At 41.1% G+C, this 18,902-nt stretch overlaps 3 protein-coding genes across 31 annotated transcripts in view; 2 read left to right on the top strand and 1 right to left on the bottom strand.

The window, feature by feature from the left end:
* The window catches only part of LOC108053052, a 52,025-nt gene extending 47,519 nt beyond the window's left edge, over positions 1 to 4,506 (top strand). For 7 of the 16 annotated variants that reach the window (XM_044458163.1, XM_044458160.1, XM_044458168.1 and 4 more), the window contains 4 exons: positions 538 to 1,363; positions 1,803 to 1,939; positions 2,393 to 2,661; positions 2,905 to 4,506. In XM_044458163.1, the coding sequence (XP_044314098.1) occupies positions 538 to 1,363; positions 1,803 to 1,939; positions 2,393 to 2,661; positions 2,905 to 3,171 (1,499 nt within the window). In that variant the 3' untranslated portion in view covers positions 3,172 to 4,506. The remainder of the gene's footprint in view (positions 1 to 537; positions 1,364 to 1,802; positions 1,940 to 2,392; positions 2,662 to 2,904) is intronic. The other 9 variants (XM_044458166.1, XM_044458170.1, XM_044458164.1 and 6 more) reach the window with 5 other exon arrangements.
* A 3,418-nt stretch (positions 4,507 to 7,924) lies between these two features.
* LOC108053054 (purine nucleoside phosphorylase) lies at positions 7,925 to 12,291 on the top strand. Of its 6 annotated transcripts, XM_044457919.1 has the most exons (5): positions 7,925 to 8,400; positions 8,789 to 8,917; positions 10,448 to 10,519; positions 11,212 to 11,983; positions 12,044 to 12,291. In XM_044457919.1, the coding sequence occupies exons 1-5, from the start codon at positions 8,285 to 8,287 to the stop codon at positions 12,128 to 12,130; spliced, it is 1,176 nt and encodes a 391-aa protein (XP_044313854.1). In that variant the 5' UTR covers positions 7,925 to 8,284; the 3' UTR covers positions 12,131 to 12,291. The 6 variants fall into 6 exon arrangements, with proteins under 6 accessions (XP_044313854.1, XP_016991109.2, XP_016991107.2 ...); XM_017135620.2 differs by lacking the exon at positions 10,448 to 10,519; XM_044457917.1 differs by lacking the exon at positions 8,789 to 8,917 and having other exon boundaries at positions 7,929 to 8,400.
* A 3,617-nt stretch (positions 12,292 to 15,908) lies between these two features.
* Positions 15,909 to 18,902, bottom strand: part of LOC108052880 (supervillin) — a 124,442-nt gene continuing 121,448 nt past the window's right edge. For all 9 annotated transcript variants that reach the window (XM_044458191.1, XM_044458189.1, XM_044458190.1 and 6 more), the window contains 3 exons: positions 16,838 to 18,856; positions 16,526 to 16,773; positions 15,909 to 16,468 (listed from right to left, as the gene is read on the bottom strand). In XM_044458191.1, the coding sequence (XP_044314126.1) occupies positions 16,229 to 16,468; positions 16,526 to 16,773; positions 16,838 to 18,856 (2,507 nt within the window). In that variant the 3' untranslated portion in view covers positions 15,909 to 16,228. The remainder of the gene's footprint in view (positions 16,469 to 16,525; positions 16,774 to 16,837; positions 18,857 to 18,902) is intronic.

The raw sequence follows: 18,902 nt of genomic DNA, 5'->3' as shown, positions 1-18,902 counted from the left end.
CATTGCACTCCGGCTTCACAATGTACCATAGAATACTTGTCTAAAAGTAAAAATTTTAAAAATTTCCAATATATTTGTTTTTATTAATCAGTAAAATTTTTCCCTTTCAAATTAATTTCTTAAACCACGGCAATCTTGTTTGATGCAATCGTTTTGTTCTTTGTGCTTTGAACTGCACCTGGGCTAAAGCTTCCACCACTGCTCCTCCTCTTGATTTCCTTTTGCTGCTTTCTTCTTTTGTGCTCCTTCATTGTCATTGTGTGCTAATTGTTATTCTCTTTCTTTCCATTTCTCTCGATTTAATTTGATCTCTGTGTGCCGTCTGTTCTCGTTCGTTAAATCGTATTATATCGTTCATGTTTGTATTACGTTCTTTGCTCGTTGTGTTTTTGTGACTGCCACGCCTACACGCTGCGCCCTCATTTTGCCCAACTACAACAAATCTGAATCGAAAAAAAACCAAAATCAATTTGAAAAACACGAATCAAATAAAAAATCGCACCCTGCCAATCGAAAAAATCGGTTCTAAAACAAAAGCCTCCCGTGGTGGTTTAGCCAATCGCCAGTTGCCCTCAGCCAATGGAAACAGCAGCACTTCGAATGGAGGCGCCAGTGATCTTGGCCAGCTTTCGAATGGGAATCTCCTCAAGCGCAGCCGCAGCAACAGTCGCAGTTCGGATTGCACCCTGGATGACACGGATGAGGAGGAGGAGCGTGAGGGATCGGCTTTGAATCTGGCAGGAGCTCCGACCACCCATGAAACCATCAGCCTGTCCAACGGCAACTCGCATCTGCTGGCCAACGTGAACAATCTCCTCCAGCACCATCCGCCAGCCATGGCCAGTGTGGTCACTACCCCCTCGAATGGCCACCTGGGCACCACCACGGCCATCCTGCTGAACTCCACCTCCTCCGCCTCGTCCAGTTCATCCAACCAGTCGACGGCCCGCGAGGCACAGATCAATCAGCTGTATGCCCAGGTGCACAAGGATCCCAGCAAGCAGCAGCATCAGCAGCAGCAGCAGCAACAACAGCAGCAGCAGCAACAGGCTCAGGCGGTGACCACCAGTATTCCCAACATGTTCAAGAATGCCATAGGATCCCCGGCGGACAACGGGCTCAACGACTTCCATCGTGGCAGTATGACCACCTTTGGAACGGGCCCAGCCAGTAGCAGCAATCGTGATCTCAACAGCTCTTACGACTCCATCCTGGGCTCCAACGACAAGCTCGCCGAGAATGAGCCAGCGGAGAGTTGGATGTATCCAAGTCGCAGGCGGGTGGCGCCCAATGGCAGCAAGGTTCCACTGCCCGGATCCAGCTTTACGGATCAACTCAACCAGGCGCTGTCCGATCGCGAGAGGTGGGTTTGGCTCTCCAGAGAGTTGGTGGGTTCACTCAGGGGATTTCTTCTAGAGAAGTGGAGTTTATAAGTATCAAGTCATACGATACAATTATTAGTTATGTGTTTTCATAATGCCATAAATTGAGAGTTGGTCTTATTGCATTTTAAATCTTATTTATTGAACGCATTCATTTTTGCAGATTATAACATAGTTGAGTCGTACATTTTGTAGATAGATAGAACATTAATATTCTTTACTTTTAGAGGGTGCAATTTAAAGGGGTTTAGAAAGTATATACTGAAATTTGTTTGTTAGTCATTTTTTGACCTTCCAAATTTTGTATGGCGGCAGATGGGCTTAATAATAACTATGTAGAAAAATTGGGTAATCTAATGGGCACAAAACACACTCAAAAACTGTTATGCACTCTGTTATACGGTTGCTCGACCTTTGCAGGCGCCTCGGCGATGGATCCTCGCGACATTCCAGCGATGATTACACGGAGATCAACAAGAGCCAGAGCGCCGCGGCCATTAACTGCAAGACGCTGATCAACGAGATCCGCCAGGCGGTGAACGAGGCCCAGCCCAAAGGTGAACTATGACCAACCAACCAACCAACCAAACCAGCACAATCCTCCGAATCTCTCTAGCCAGACCGTAGACTAACCCGTAGATCGATCCCATCCCGAAACGAAAGACGTATCATGCCCATCATCTCATTTCATACAGAACTGTACATATGTTTACTGTTCAAAATCAACTAATCGAACACTGTTATTCTGTTATAACCATATGATATTATGCGAAGGTTTTGAGAGTTCATTGCAGCTGTTATCCGTTTACATTACTCGCATCTCCCCATATGTATATCTCTCTATAAATATATCTTATGAATGTCTAAACTAAACCATTCAAATCGATACCATGTGCTCTGCGTCGCAATGCCAAAGGGTCCAGTGCGATCTTACTAACCCAGACTTTTCTATCTTCCTTCTGCTTTCTCTCTCTCTCAACTAACTCGTAAACCGCGTAACCGATCTAAAGTTAAACAAGTCGTTCCACAATCACTCTCCCCGCCCGGCACAGTGCCCTGGCAGCAGCAGCACCACCAGCAGATCCAGCAGCAGCCGTCCGCCCACACCACCGGCCCGCCCTCGCCCACCAGCATGTCCTCCGGCTGCTCCTCGCCGGGCTACTCGCCCAGCCGCACCCTGGATCTGTCCGGATCCAGTTCCAGCTTCTCCGACCGCAAGGCGTTGGCAGCTGGCTACACCTACAAGGGTGGACCTGTTCACGAATGGACCAAGGATCAGGTAAGTCGATGGCTACTTTTAGCCTCGAAGGATTCCTTCAGCTTTGGCCAAAATAAGATCAGAGACAGTTAAAGTTAAATGGAAAATTGAATGCACAAGATAATCTTCATAGTCCTTAGCTTTTTAGCAATCGATTCAGGATAATATTAAAAAATACATATATCCATTTTAGACTACCAAATCCACAATAACTTACTTCTACTTTATAGAACCATAATATATTGAATATTTCTCCTTTTCCAGGTGGGCCACTGGCTGATGGGCATTGAGCTGGAGCGCTACATCACCGTCTTCAAGGAGCACAACGTGGAGGGCGGAGCGCTGCTCACCCTGGACTCGAAGGACTTCAAAACGCTGGGCGTGTGCGGCGACGACAAGCACCGGCTGAAGAAGCGCCTGAAGGACCTGAAGGCCAACATCGAGAAGGAGCGCAAGGACATGGAGAGGGAGAGGCGCGAGCGCGAGAAGGCCATACGCAAGGCCGAAAAGAAGGCGGCCAAAAAGAAGTAGTTGAATTCTAGTTGATAAGCATCAAAGTAGCCAAAAACCAAAAGCATACGCAGTATATATTGTAGTCTATATATATGCATACAGAACACACACAAGAAAAAAAACACGCGCGTATATATAAACATATATCTAATCGGTTATATATTTATATGCATGTAATGATAATATAATTTATTTGTACAACACACATCTATTATACATACGTACTACATTTTAACCTATCAAACCTAATGGCAACTAGACGTAATTATTCTAAAAGAAAGCGAGGAAAGCAGCAAGTAGAAGGTCAGGAGCGTTAGAGTAGCAGTAGATCTCGGTTAGAATTGACCCCGAAACCCAGACTCGAACAGGGCCCAAAATCCAACCGATGGCACTCAGACTTCCCCGACAAAAACACGAACTCACAACCAAAAGAAGAAGCTAAGTAACTAACAAAAAAGGCGTTGGACTGACTGATTTTTATGATTAATTTAAAAAACATAAACGAAAACAAAAAAAAAAAAACAAAACGAATGGAATTCTTTTTTAAAAGCCAACCAAAACCAAAAAGAACCATTTGAATTGAGAATGCAAACAAAAGCGTAGAACACTTAAGGAATTCGCTGAACAGACTTGAACGGTTTAAGGGCAGCTTCAATTAAAATACAGAATATAAAGATAATATTGTAATAACGTTTAAGTTAATCCAAGGCACGTTCAAGAGAGTGTCTCGTTTTTTTCTAATTATTAACCTGTGTAATTTATTGACTAGCGCATGTTTAATAATATTCAATTCTAGATATATATGTGTGTGCAACATCGTATTGTCAAGACATCTATGAAACGTACTATCCCCCTTAAAATAATGCTAAAGTATTGTACTGTATGCTATGCCTGAAAGTCATTTAAGTACTTAAGTAGAGAAGCTAGAGAAGTCTGTGTTTTCTGTTACCAAGCGGGCTGTTCGGAAAGTTTCTAGCTGAGATATAGTAGAGATAGTATGTCTTATACCGATGGTTACTTTCCGGGCAGCCAAAGCAGCCAAATCAATGCAAAATGTCCACCCCAATTTGTTAAGCAGCCAAAAAGAAAAAAAAACAAGAAAGCAAGCTTCAAGAGCGTTTTCTATTCGTTAGCTAGTATGTCTGTGTGAATGGGCGTGACTGTGCCGTTGTTTTCACTTTGTTTTTAATTTGTATAAATATTTATAGAACACTTAGTATTTGTATTTCGTATTCTTAGTTGCTTGTATTTACTTTGTATACTTGTGTTGCGTACGTAGTTTTATTTACCTTATAATTTCGAAATGTTGCAATAAAACCGCATACATATGCCGGTGTATGTATGATAAACCAAGGCTCTCGTTCTTATCGGATTATATCTGAAAAATTTCCACTACCCATGGACACGTCACCCCAGTTCCGATGGCCACAATAATCCAACCGACTTTGATTTATCGAGGAAAAACCAAATTTAGCAACTAGTCCTTTTTTGATTACCAATTAGCATATAATACTTATCAACATACGTATATACGAATACTCTCTTTCTCTCTATCACTCTGTCTCTATTTGACTTTAAGACCCCGGCCGTGGCCAGGTGGAAACTCCTCCGCTCCAGGTGGAGGATCCCATGGACCCGATGGCCGGCAGCGCATAATCACCGCATGTGTCTCACTCGTCTCGTCGCAAGTCCTTAATATAGCTTTTGAAAAGCTCGCCTCTAAACAGTGCCACCAACTAAAACAAAACAAAATCGAACCGTTATAACTTACGAAAAATGATAAAAATAACACCTTAAAGACAATTAATGAAACCAGTAAATTCAGATGCTGCACGCGATCGATGATCGATGACGAAATCGCACAACTTCCGCTGGATTTTTTTGAAGTCAGCCTTTCGAAAAACCGGATTCAGATCGCACGCGTGCCGCATCTCAAGATAATTGTTATTTTTTTGAAAATGTACTTCAGTTAAAGTTTATTTTTGGGTAATTGTTTGTAAGCGTTTTTTACACCGTATTTAACCAATTATAAAAACCTTAAAAAAAAATAACAACAAATCCAAAAAAAAACAGTTTAAAATTCGTAAAATTAAATCAAATTAAATGATAAAAGTAATTTAGCTGTTGCCCCGAAATTCTCAAAGAGTAGGGGCCAGTCTCATAACACAAAAAAAAAACGAAATGTAAGACACCTACAGAACACATTCGTGCCTTTTTCATTGCGAAAAACCGTCCCAACCAGAATAACCGAGCAGAGGATAATACGACCATCTAATCGGGTCTCTAACTCCAATCTTTGAGCCCGAGATCCCCTGTCACGAATACGTTGAAACATTTGAAGTCCCGCAAATGCCTTAAATCAAGAAAATTATATTACCCATTAGATATTCAACTTAACTCAGTTCGCTTGTAGGTTTTGAAACATTTTCGAAATACTTATTTTAGTTCTCCGTTTGCAAACAAAGTTGGCCGGGTTTTGTAGCCTCGACAAGTGCGGTGGTGTGAATCCATCGGGGAGTTTCCAAAACACATTTCTCTCTTTGAAATATTCCGAAAACGATCTTGCTTTTATTGTGTTTTCACACCTGTCACTTATCTTTTATTTGAATTGGTCCTTTCTTTTGTTCCTTCGTATCATTTGTATTTCCCTTGTTTATTTCCAACTCGGTTTCTATTTATTCTTTGTGTGCATGAATGTGTGTTGCCATATTATTAATACTTTCACACTTATGAATCAGAAATTAGCTTACCCTTCCATAACATTAAAAAGCAGAATTGGCCAGCGCAAAAAAAAGGATTGTAAAAGTTCATAAAAACACTACACTAAGCAATTACTGCGACTAGCCAATTAATATTGATGACAACACACTGCAATTAGCTAAACAAGTAAATTGAAAGTAAAAAATCGCAATCGTAAAATCACAAAATCAGTGCTAATAAATATACTCCGAAATAAACCTAATATGAAATGCATTTCTTGTTTACTCGCCTGACAATCTGTAATCTGTTTCCGTCGATTCCGTTTTAAAAACAACATCTTAATGGGTTTGTTGGACTGCACAAACTCTGAAACTCTGTCGCAAATCGAATGTGGAAGGGACCACTTCTTGAGAAGAGGCCACCAGCAGATAGAAAAATCGGACCCTAAGTCTCGGATTTTCAACGGAAACATGAATGGAACATTTTTCACCATTCGTGGGGTTTTTCTTATCATCTGGGAATTTTCCACTCATTTTGGTGGTCTGCATCTTGTGCAGAGGTCAAATTTCATAGTCTTAAGTCATGTTTGGTTTTAACATATTGATTCGGGTTGTTCAGGCACTTTTTATATTGTTTTCTTAAAAACCGATTTGAGTATTTTATACTCGGTTTTGTTGCCAAGCATTTTTAGTTCTCACACAATCTTGTTTTGATTAAAATAATCTGCTGACGTCGATTAGTGAAATTGAAAAATACTTTTCACAACAAAGCCCTAAGCAACCAAAGATACCTTATTTTTGTTTAATTGTACATATTCAATACGATTATTTAGTCTAGTCTGGATTTATAGTTACAAAAAAGGGTATTGCAATTTATTTAATTAATAACAATCTGATACTGATTGCAATTTTGCGCAATGTCGAAAACTTGTTTACCGATCTCAGTCTTAAATATTTGCATCATCGTTACTGCGACTTAGCACACGAGAATTATGTACCCCCCATGAAATGATAAGCACTTCTATATTCATTTTGCATCCTTATCAGTGGTGATGCTTAATTTAACATCTTAGGCTTGTTGTTTTTCTTAAGAATGGGGTTAAGTACTTACGGGTGCGACTAAAATCTATTTGCCAATTTCTTATCAGAGGTATGAATGGGTTGCTGGGTGATTCAAAAGCCTATCCCTATTACAACAGAAATAATCAACTCGTGTTGACTCAAAGGTGTCTGGCTGGAAACTGATGAAACTGATGACCTGTTAAAACTTTCCTACTAGCCCACAGATAAGCTTGGCGAACTATAGAAAAATTCTCGGCAAGTGGCATGTTTTGAAAAAATTTAAAAATAGCTTGGTTTAGATTTCGTGTTTGGCAAATGATTTGAACAAAGTTGATAAGACTTTTCATATTTTGGGTTCAAAGCTAGCACACCGAAAATAAAAATATATATTCTTTGAACAGCTCAACTTCTACAGTAAATTTGATAGTCTTCTTAGCTAAAAATATATGTATTTTAGATTTTTGGTGTTAATCTTTAGTTGTGGTTTGATTTACAGAAGATTAAATATATTTTAAACATTAAAAAAAAAGAATTATATAAAGGTCTGACTTAACATTACCATAATACATGTTCTTAATATTAAAATTAAATATTCATTCTTAAATGAAACCAACTGGATAAGGTTAAAAAATCTTTTTGTTACACTAACCAATACAAAATCAGGTGTTTCTCAAACAGCTTACTCAAACCCATATCAAAAAGTCCATAAAAAACTTATCAGTTGGAAATTGCAGAATCATTTATGGTTCTCGCTAACGTTCCTTATCGAATGTGTAACTGAAAGAGTTGTTTTTTTTAAATTCACTCAATTCAATTAGTTAGGAGCAACGATTCCGGCAGTATAATAAACATCACCCATACGCGCTAAATGATTTTAAATTGAATGCTGAACAATCAGCGCCGGCAGAGGCTCTCGGCAGAGCGGCGATCTGGATCCCCGAGATTCCGAATTCAGAATTGAGAATCTTTTCCTGAAGCAGCGACGTCGTGCCTCCGGTTTATAAACCCTCGTCCATTAGTCGGCAGCGTTCACTCAACAGTCAGCGGTCGAGCAGGCAACAAACGCGAAGGAGATACCACATATTGTGTGCATATATAGTAGTACCACAAACCATATCATCGAGTTCTGGACGCGGCCATAAAACAACATTTGTGAAACGTAACGAGATTACAAAAGAAATTCCAGGTCCAGATATCTAAATTAGTTTTGATTCGCGAAAAAGAAAACGTGGAGCAGCGATTTGGACATAACTTGAAGCGCGAAAGTTTGATTTGCATAACCAGAAGAAGCGCGTCTCAGGCGATTATATAATTGCAGTGTATCACTGATTGAACAAAAGCATCCATATCCACATCCATCCATCTGCACAATGACGGGTTACAAGGTGGCCAATGGCAATGGCAGCACAAATGTGACCAATGGAAGCACCAATGGTCACAGCAATGGACTCAGCTCGGCGGAGTACACAGCCCAGGAGAATCCCACGTAAGTGCGGGGAGTTACTTATGGAGGGGGTATTATTATATAGATGGACCTCACGCCAGCGGCTCGTTAAGTACAATCAACTTTAATTGAAACTTCCAATATTGCTTGGCTTTCAATGCTTTATGGCCCATCGCCTTAACCCCACTGCGCCACCTGTCTTTTCCCTTTCCCCTTCCCCAAATGCTTTGTGTCCCGCTTTTTGAGGGGCCAAATCGATATGGCCTTGGTTGTCCAGTAGGCCCTGCCAATAGCTTCACTTGGCTTTTGACTAGTCACCCAGAAAACACACGCTCGGGCCTACGGGAAATCCAAGTTCAGAGACAAACTCCGTCCAAAATTCGCTGCCTAGTGCCCTGCTTTCGGGCTAAGACCTCTTACCAACCCGCAGAATGTGCTCCCGCGACTGTTGCTCCGGACCGGGTGGCTCCAACAGAGGCAACACCTGCACGGACAAGAAGGGAGGCAAAGCCGGGAGTCTGAATGGGGAGAAGATCATACCCACTCCCCAAAGCCTGCTGTAAGTCTTACGAACATTCAGAGACCCTATTTTCGAGCAAATCAGCCCCTGTCTTATTTGTCAGTCAGTTCTACTCTCTTTTTTTACTACCCCATAACTATTTCCCTTGGCTTGAAAAATGTGTAACACCGATTGCTGTTCGAATCCCAAAGGCAAGGCTGGCACTAAGACCGCCATCAACGAACCTGGAAAGTGGTCGCAAATCATAGCCACGCCAGAAAGTAAACTGTAAGTTTAATCTATGTTTACTTGGGCCAAACATAAATCAAAATTCAAATGCCAGAGGTAGAGCCTGCCCTTGATCTTTCCGCTCCGCTATCAAGAAACCAGCTCTTGAATTTAAATTAAGACATTCCAGTATTCCAGGCTTATCAATTTTCGTCATTCGATGCTGGCTAGTCATTAAAATCCCATTCGAAAAATCTTTAGTCTGCATACGATTATATGGAGTGGTTTTGATTGGGTTCATTCCCATTTACCACACAGAAAAAATTAATTTTAAAGGAACTTTGATAATTAATAAATTTATTTGGCATTTTAAGAAAATGTATTGTTCAGGAAATATGTAATAGTTTCCTTAAAGATTTCTTTTAAACGATTATTTACATTGCTATTAATATTTTGAATTCTTAAAGTTTATTTTAAGTCTTTTGCCTTATTTTTTCTGTGTACCGAAAACCATTAACTGATAAAAAGCTAAGATTGCCATCTGCTTATGTAAGTGTTTATTGCCCAGTTAATTATGGAATTGGCCACCGCTGATTGGCTGCCAAAGCGGGTGTGTTCCTTGATCTTGACATAGGCCCCCTTCATAGTAATCTTTCCTACAGATACGAGTAATTGGCAAATGGTCCGATAAAGAACGCAACTAAAACATGTTGCCGCATTGATTAGTTTCGAAACTTGTTTTCGTTTCGATGGAAATACACAATGCTGAATATTGATGAAGCGGCGAAAATATCGCGTCGCGTGTTTAAATCGAATTTCCATAAACGACTGGCTACCGAAAGACCAATTTATTAAAGGGATTTTAGCTCCCAATTAGTGGAAGTTATGCGTGATTGTGCTGTTCATCTTAATGACGCACTTTATGTTTTCTTTGAGAGGCTTGTTTTTGTTTTCCCCCTGTAATATTGATAATACACAGCGTCATCATCTGGGGCTTATCACTTAATTTGAACAGATCCGAAAACAAACACGTGTGGGGTAATGAGATCAGTTCGAGTAACAACATCTTAACATAACTCGACTTGCAGTTCAAGTTCGTGCAATTGAGCCTCGAACCAGCTGAATTCTTTATGGCTGTAATAGAACTTAATTACTGGTGTAAACCAACTCGATTATAACAAGATAAACAAAAATACTCTAGCAAATTGTACCACATTTTTTCGATTTCAAAGAAATAAACCATGTCTGTATAGGGGGTCCGTATCTCAGTGTTATTTTGACATATATATTTCAGCTTCATATCTGTATATCATTAAACTTTTGGCAACTACTCAGCAAAACAATTTCTCTACATAATTGCAGCGGAAATGGAAAAATCCGATGTGACCTAACGCCTGAAGAGTTAAGAGCCCTGCGGGTTCTCAACGAAGACACGTTTGTAGACCAATTCTTTCGGGTTTTGTTTCTTTGTGTTTTATAGTCATCGAGTGTACTCAAATATCTGTTATTATATAATTGGCAGTGAAAAGAAACTGATATGGATCTTAACGAAGAGTGCCTTAATTCTTCTAAGTCATCCTTGTCCAAAATACGAATTTCTGTGTTGTCTTTTAATTTCTATAAAAAGTTCATCAAACTGATTGATAGTTTGATTCGTAAAATGTATGTGTTTTAATATTCCATCATTTAAGCATTTATAAACTGTTGTAAATTCATTATCCCCATTGATATTTATGTAGAAGCTCTTCTAAAAAAGAAGACCCATTTCTCAGAGTTATTACTGTTCAAAAGTACTATCATATCATCATCATTGATAAAATTGTTATTGGTCTACTGATATTCCCTAGGAAAGATAATAATATATATATATATTCTCCCAGTTTCATATGTTCAATTGGTATTTGTATCTATTGTTTCCTCTGGGAATTCCATTTCTGCAGTACTTCTTTTATCATCGTGGCGAGAAGATAAAAAAGATCTCCTGTCTGTGTACCATGTACGAAATCATATTTATTTTTGTCCAGTCACATATTCTTTTAAACTTTAATAGTTTACAATATTTGTCTTCAAATGCTACATAGTTATTAACCAGAAATAAAACTAACTATATTATTGGCTTTCGACAGGTATCCCTATGAGGTCATCGAGGAGATCGCCGACTTCATTGTCAAGGGCTCCGGAATGCGCCCCAAGATCGGCATTATCTGCGGTTCTGGGCTCGGCTCTCTGGCCGATATCATCCAGGACCCGAAGATCTTCGAGTACGAGAAGATCCCCAATTTCCCGGTATCCACAGTTGAGGGCCATGCCGGCAGGCTGGTGGTCGGCACCCTCGAGGGCGCAACTGTGATGGCGATGCAGGGCCGGTTCCACTTCTACGAGGGATATCCTCTGGCCAAGTGCTCGATGCCGGTGCGCGTGATGAAGCTGTGCGGAGTGGAGTACCTGTTCGCCACGAATGCGGCGGGTGGCATCAACCCCCGGTTTGCGGTGGGCGACATCATGCTGATGCACGACCATGTCAACATGCTGGGATTCGCTGGCAACTCGCCGCTCCAGGGACCCAATGACCCTCGGTTCGGACCCCGCTTCCCCGCTTTGGTGAACTCGTACAACAAGGACCTCATCAACAAGGCCATCGAGATCGGCAAGGCCATGGGCATCGAGTCGAACATCCATGTGGGCGTCTACTCCTGCCTGGGCGGACCCAACTACGAGACCATCGCCGAACTGAAGGCCCTGCGCATGATGGGCGTGGATGCGGTGGGCATGTCGACTGTCCACGAGGTGATCACTGCCCGGCACTGCGACATGAAGGTGTTCGCCTTCAGCCTCATCACGAATAAGTGCGCGACCGAGTACAGCGACAAGAAGGACGACGAGGCCAACCACGAAGAGGTATGTTTTCAATGAAAATCAAAAGTTAATTTGAATACTCACTTATTTCATCCTATTTAGGTTATGGCTGTGGCGAAGACCAGACAGAAGGCCTGCTGCGAACTGGTTGCCCGACTCATCCGGGAAATCCACTTGGCATCCGCTTAGGCATCGAACTAGGAAATAGCGTTGGATTTTAAATTTAACAATAGTTAATTCACTAGACTCGCATCTAAGACTCACATGACACGGATTGTCCCAAAATTTACAGTATAAGCCTAGGGAATAGTTTAACTAAATTATGTAAAATAAACTAGAAATACAAGACAGTTGTTCACGCATTCAATAATGTAGTTCTAGAGCGGCTAGAAGACCTATATATAAAAGTTTTTTAAGGCAAAAAGCCCGAAACAATTAGCTCGATCTTTCGGTTTTTTGATCAAAACCCTTGGAAATAATGGTTAGATCTTGGAATGTCATACCTCGCTGAATTCGTTACAAAATTTCCAATCCAATGGTATTCTCAGCTAAAAAAATTTATTTTGGGCGGTTTTTCGCCAAAAATGACAATGTAACCCCTTATAAAAAATGCTGAAATCCGGAGATCCGAAAAAATCAGTTTTTTTTCTTGGTTTTTCGATCAAAACACTAGGAAGTAATGGCCAGATGTTGGAATGTCATACCTCATTGAATTCGTTATAAAATTTACAACCGAATGGTATTCTCAGCTAAAAATTTATATTTTGGCCCAAAATCGGCAAAAAATCAAGTGTTACCCCTTATAAAAAATGCGAAAATCGGTCAAAAAATAAAATTTACCAAATCCACCTGGAATCGATTGTATAGGTTCTCAGCTGCACAAAACAGTCATTCTTTTGGCAGTGCGGCCCATTTTGGCAAAATTACAACAAAAAACGCTGAAAAAATGTGTCTTAAGTATATGTTTTTGATGGCCAAAATCCAGAAAAAACAGCTCGATTTTTCAGTTTTTTAATGAAAACTCTTGGAAATAATGGTCGTATCTTGGAATGCCATACCTCGTTGAATTCGTTGCAAAATTTCCAATCGATTGGTATTCTCAGCTAAAAATTTTTATTTTGGTAGGTTTTTTGCCAAAAATGAAAAATGCTGAAATCCGGAGATCCGAAAAAATCAGGTTTTTCTCGGTTTTTTGATCAAAACACTGGGAAATAATGGCCGTATCTTGGAATGCCATACCTCATTGAATTCGTTATAAAATTTACAATCGATTGGTATTCTCAGCTAAAAATTTTTATTTTGGCCCAAAATTGACAAAAAATCAAGTGTTACCCCTTATCAAAAATGCGAAAATCGGTCAAAAAATAAAATTTACCAAATCCACCTGGAATTGATTGTATAGGTTCTCAGCTGCATAAAACAGTCATTCTTTTGGCAGTGCGGCCCATTTTGGCAAAATTACAACAAAAACGCTGAAAAATGTATCTTAAATATATGTTTTTGATGGCCAAAATCCAGAAAAAAACAGCTCGATTTTGCAGTTTTTTAATGAAAACTCTTGGAAATAATGGCCGTATCTTGGAATGCCATACCTCATTGAATTCGTTATAAAATTTACAATCGATTGGTATTCTCAGCTAAAAATTTTTATTTTGGCCCAAAATTGACAAAAAATCAAGTGTTACCCCTTATCAAAAATGCGAAAATCGGTAAAAAAATAAAATTTACCAAATCCACCTGGAATTGATTGTATAGGTTTTCAGCTGCATAAAACAGTCATTCTTTTGGCAGTGCGGCCCATTTTGGCAAAATTACAACAAAAACGCTGAAAAATGTATCTTAAATATATGTTTTTCATGGCCAATATGCAGAAAAAAAGGGCTCGATTTTTCAGTTTTTTAATGAAAATTCTTGGAAATAATGGTCGTATCTTGGAATGCCATACCTCGTTGAATTCGTTGCAAAATTTCCAATCGATTGGTATTCTCAGCTAAAAATTTTTATTTTGGCCCAAAATTGGCAAAAAATCAAGTGTTACCCCTTATGAAAAATGCGAAAATCGGTCAAAAATTAAAATTTACGAAATCCACCTGGAATTGATTGTATTGGTTCTCAGCTGCGCAAAACAGTCATTCTTTTGGCTGTGCGTCTTATTTTAAAAAAGTTACAACAAAAACCCTTAAAAAATGAGTGTCTAAATATATGTTTTTATTATGGCCATAATCAGCCCGATTGTTCGGTTTTTTGATCAAACCCTTGGACCATGACTATTATTTCATGATCGTATAAAAATTTATGTTTGACCAACCCCTTATGAAAAATACGAAAATCGGTCAAAAAATATATTTTTCCAAATCATTCTGAAATCAATAGTTAACGTAAAAGTGAAAGTACTTAATATACACTAATATTAAATTAGGCTAATTTGTTATTCATTGTTATGTTAATACATATTTAGTCTTAGATTATCCTAAATATTAATACTTATTTAGCTTAAGACTATCGTAAGATTATCTAGACGTTACATACTTAATCTATTATAATAAAGTTTTTAAATAAAAAAACACTTTTTTGTTTTGGGGGTGATTTTTGAGTTCGACAATATTGCATGCGATAATTTTTTGTTGGGTGTCGGTTATGGGTGGTTGAGGTGGATTAAAAATGTTGCATACGATCCGCATGCGATCTACAAAACGGAAAAAGGAATACGGTACACATACGATCCACAAAACTACACATGCGTTCCACATGCGTTCCACATGCGTTCCACATGCGTTCCACAGCTCGACCAAAATGTAAACATGTAAAATGTGTGTGGAATGCATGTGGAACATATGTGGATCTTATGTATAGTTTTGTGGATCGTATGCGTTTACGATCCACAAAACTTTGCATGCGATCCACTTGGGTTCCACATTCGATCCACATCACGACCAAATTTAAAACATACCAAATGTGTGTGGGACGCATGTGGATCCTATGTGGATCGCATGCAAAGTTTTGTGAATCGTATGCGATGTTTTGTGGATGGCATGTGGGCCATATGCGATTTATATTTCTTTTGTGGATCGTGCGCGAAATTTGTTATCCATACAAACGACCCATAACCTACTTCCCAAAGAAAAATATCGCATGCGAGATTTTTTATTCACTTTATTCTTACAGATTAGGTTGTAACATTTAGATAATCTTAAGCTAAATATGTATTAATACTTAGAATAATCTTATGCTTACTATATATTATCAAAACAGATGCAAAGCGAAACTTAAAATGTAAGTTTATTTAACTAACCCTTATCATGGCGTACATGATTTGCAGAAATACCTCCCAGTGCTCCCCAAATTGTGCGGGCAGCTGTGGAATTTTAATAGCGCCCAAATGCGCACAATAACAAATTAAAATGGCACAAGCGCAACGGTCGGCTGCTGACGCGCTAAGCTACTTACGCTGATAGTTTCACCTTAAAATTAAATAATTAAATACAAATATTTCATTTTTAAAAGACCAATGAGTCAAATTTATTTTCTTTAATATTTTTCAAAGTTTGCAATAACATAAGTTGTCTAGGCGGAACTCCTTTCTCATCCTGGAGAATTTGGCAGGATCTTGGTGGAACTTTAACCTAGAAATAAAGGATTGGCCCAAGATAAAAATGTTCAGTACCTCTATAAAGTGCCAATAACCCAGATAAGTAAAGTATTAACGAAAACTTAAAATACAATAAAATGTTATTTAATAAAAATTAAATATAAGCAATAGTTTTAAACATAATAAAACACAAATACATAGTTATAAAATTAGGAAAATAAAGCTAACATTAAAATGATTTAGAATTGAAAACAATTATATAACGAGAGAGCTCGTTGCGTTTTTTTTTTTGGTGTTTGCAGAGATTAAACAAATGCAATTTCGTTAAATCGATAAAGTATAAAATAAAATAATAATAAAACAACTCAACTTAATATTATGTACAATGTAAAATCGAAGAGCTTTAAACCACGATCAGCTATTAAATGAAGCGAGTTGAAATTTATTGCCTGGCATCGTGCACTTGTATAATAGTCGTTACATATATAAAGGCTATGTAATGTGTGTAAAATAGAGAGTACATAGGGATATGCGCACGTGTGTATATGCTATACTATATAGGCCTATAGAATACGATAGTTCAGATCTGTCTGTGTCCGTTGCAAAAGCATTGCCGCCTACAAAAAGTGCTTAGAAAAGTGATTGGTTTGTGTTTTGTGATTGTGTTCAAGTCTATAAGGTTGCATTGTGCCTCTCTCCTAGAACAGCCCACGCTCCTTCTTCAGCTTGGTCTGTTTCCAGATGGGCAGCTGCTCGAAATCCGCTCGGCTGCAGCCGAGGGCCGCCTGGAAATCGTCGGCATTTAGGTAGACCTCCAGTCGCGTGGGCTCCACTCCCTCGGGCAAAGGACGTGCTTTCAGGACCTCCAGCGGATACTCGGTCTGTGTCATTTGTGCCAGCATTGTGCCGATGGTAATGGTTTCATTTGTTCGTCCATCCTGCAAAGGGAATACAATTATAATATACTGTTTATGTGAAAGAGCTCTTAGTCTTACCTCCTCATTGATTTCCCTCACATCCGACCGTTCGGTCCAGTCAGGAAATAGTGCCTTGAAGGCCAGTGGCTCCAGGCCTGCCCACACCACCTGACCCTTGATGCCATGGAAGGGGTCCTTCTCGTTCTCGCCGTGCTTGGCACGCCAATAGTCGACGGCTGTCTCGAGGGCAGCGCGTCTCTCTGAGATCCAGCGATTTACTCCAGCCCGGTTGTCGTTCGTGGGACTGCTTCGCTCGTCGGTATTTACTATAAGAGCAATGAAAATATTAATCAATGGGTATTACTTATAACATTATAGCCAGGTACTTACTCTTCACATCCTCTAAGGGCCACCATCCCATCCAGAGCCACAGCTCATCGCCATCGTCCAGCAGAAAGATCGTGGGTTGCCTAGCATTGTACAGCTGAGCTTGACTGAAGGGATATGGACTGTGCAGATCCTGACAGCGCAGGGGATCGCTCAGTTCCAGGGCTTTGAACACGCCCTGGATGCTGGAGAAGTTGAAGATCCTTATTTGGTAATCGAATGACTTGGTGGCCTTCAGCAGGCTTCCGTAGTCCTCCCTCTGCTCCTTCAATCCCAAGGCCTTCTTGCATTGCTCCTCCTCGGAACCCTCTTCCTCTTCGCTTAAGCGGGCTGCATCGCTGCAGAAGAGATCCTTGGGCAACTGCTTCACCAGATCCTGGGCCGCCTCCAAGGCCACTTTTCGAGTGTGGGGAGCAGTCTTCGATCCATGCCAAACAATTACATTTCCCTGGGTTCCATGGATCAACAGCATGGAACTGCGAGAGCGCAACTGACTGGACTGGCACTCTACCTCCTTCAAGAGCGTCTCCTCGTTGACGTTGCCCTGCAGCTGGTAGAGTCTCCACTGGCCACGCCGCTCCAGACACTGTTCTTTGCGTCCACGATGCTGCCACATTTGCCGGAACAGGCGGACAAAGGCTGTGCTCTCGTCTCCCTGTGAAACCCGCATTTGGGCGCCCTTTTCTTTGTCCAATTCCACGGTCAGCAGAGCAGCGGCTCCCTTCTCGTTGGCACTCGAGTCCTGGCCCTGCCATGTAAAGTAGACGCACCTGTCGCGTCCAACTGTGCTCCTATTCGAGACCTTGCCACTCAGTTCGCGAACTGTGACCGAAATCTGGTAGATCCAGCGCACTATGTAGCTCTCCGCCGAGTAGAAGTGACCGTAGTCCTCGCGGTTATTGGCCGCATCAAAGTTGAACTCGTGGATCTGCCACTTGTCCGTGGACTTGGTGATCACATCAAAGTGCCGCATGGTATCGGTGTCGTAGTAGAAATTGCCACGACCCAGATTGGCCTGTTCCAGCACCAGATTTGGTTCCAGGTAGGGTTCTCCCTTGTGCAAAGCAGTTCCGTTCAGGGCGCGCACCACATGGACTCCATTCGAGAGGTAGTCCTTCTCCAGATCCTCACGTTCCAACTCCGGCCAATCACTGAACTTCTCCTTGAACAGCACCGTCTCCATGTTCTGGGTGATCTTGCCGAGAACACACCACTCCGGGCGTTGAGCGGACCTCTTGGCATACTTTGAGTTCTCGCGGCGACCCACAATGGATACGTAGTTCAAAGGATTCAAGTAGCACTCGGCGTAGTCCGCCGAATCCTCAGCACCAAAGTGTTCTTGGGCCAAACGCATGGCAGCTCGCTTGGCATCCGATGGGGCATTCTTGCCGTTCCACACATACAGCTCACTGCCAAAGTCAAAGACCAGCACCTTTCGCGTATCCAGCATGTCCACCTTGGGGATGCAGCCCCAGAACTTTTCAAGTGGGACGAGAGCCTCATCCTGGTACTCGTAGATCTTGTTGGTATCGATCAGACTGCTCTCGAACACATCGTCCTCATCCGCATGACCGCACTCAGCTATCTCCGACTGGTCATCCTCCTTTTTGCCTAACAGCTGCCAGAACTGACGCCACTGCCGCTCCTTTAAGTACTTGCCATCCGTGAGGATCACCTCCTGGCTGGCCGTGCATCCGAGATCCTTGTTCTCCACAATGGCTGCGCAGATCTTCTTGCTGCGCGAGATCTCAATTACGTTGGCAAAGGATCCAACGTAGCGGAAGAGCTGCGATCCGGCGATCAGAATGAAGCAATCACCTCGATTCAGGGAGGTGTGAACGGGTTCGACTAGTCGGGTTTGGACATGGGTGCGTCCCTTGACGTGGAGCAGCATCACCGGCTTCTGTGGCAGCCACATCTGCTGCAGGGGAATCGAAGAGGAGCGCAGGGCCACCGACTTGAAGTCTTCAATGGAGGCCAGGCCGGCAATGGCCTCAGCAGCCAGGTTGGCATTATGGCCATCTGTTAGGGGAAAAGGTTAACTTTAGCTGGGTATTGAATAAAAGTA

This window comes from Drosophila rhopaloa, unplaced genomic scaffold (assembly GCF_018152115.1).
Source record: "Drosophila rhopaloa isolate 14029-0021.01 unplaced genomic scaffold, ASM1815211v1 contig_163, whole genome shotgun sequence".
Lineage (NCBI taxonomy): Eukaryota > Metazoa > Arthropoda > Insecta > Diptera > Drosophilidae > Drosophila > Drosophila rhopaloa.
The sequence above is the reverse complement of the archived record's forward strand: the minus strand, read 5'-3'. Positions and strand labels throughout refer to the sequence as shown.

What these genes read in the sequence shown, in the direction of transcription:
- LOC108053054 (XM_044457919.1), top strand. Translation starts at nt 8,285, where the DNA reads ATGACGGGTTACAAGGTGGCCAATGGCAATGGCAGCACAAATGTGACC. An exon ending in ACAGCCCAGGAGAATCCCAC is followed by an intron (nt 8,401 to 8,788) that starts GTAAGTGCGGGG and finishes ACCAACCCGCAG; the next exon opens with AATGTGCTCCCGCGACTGTT. An exon ending in CGGGTTCTCAACGAAGACAC is followed by an intron (nt 10,520 to 11,211) that starts GTTTGTAGACCA and finishes GGCTTTCGACAG; the next exon opens with GTATCCCTATGAGGTCATCG.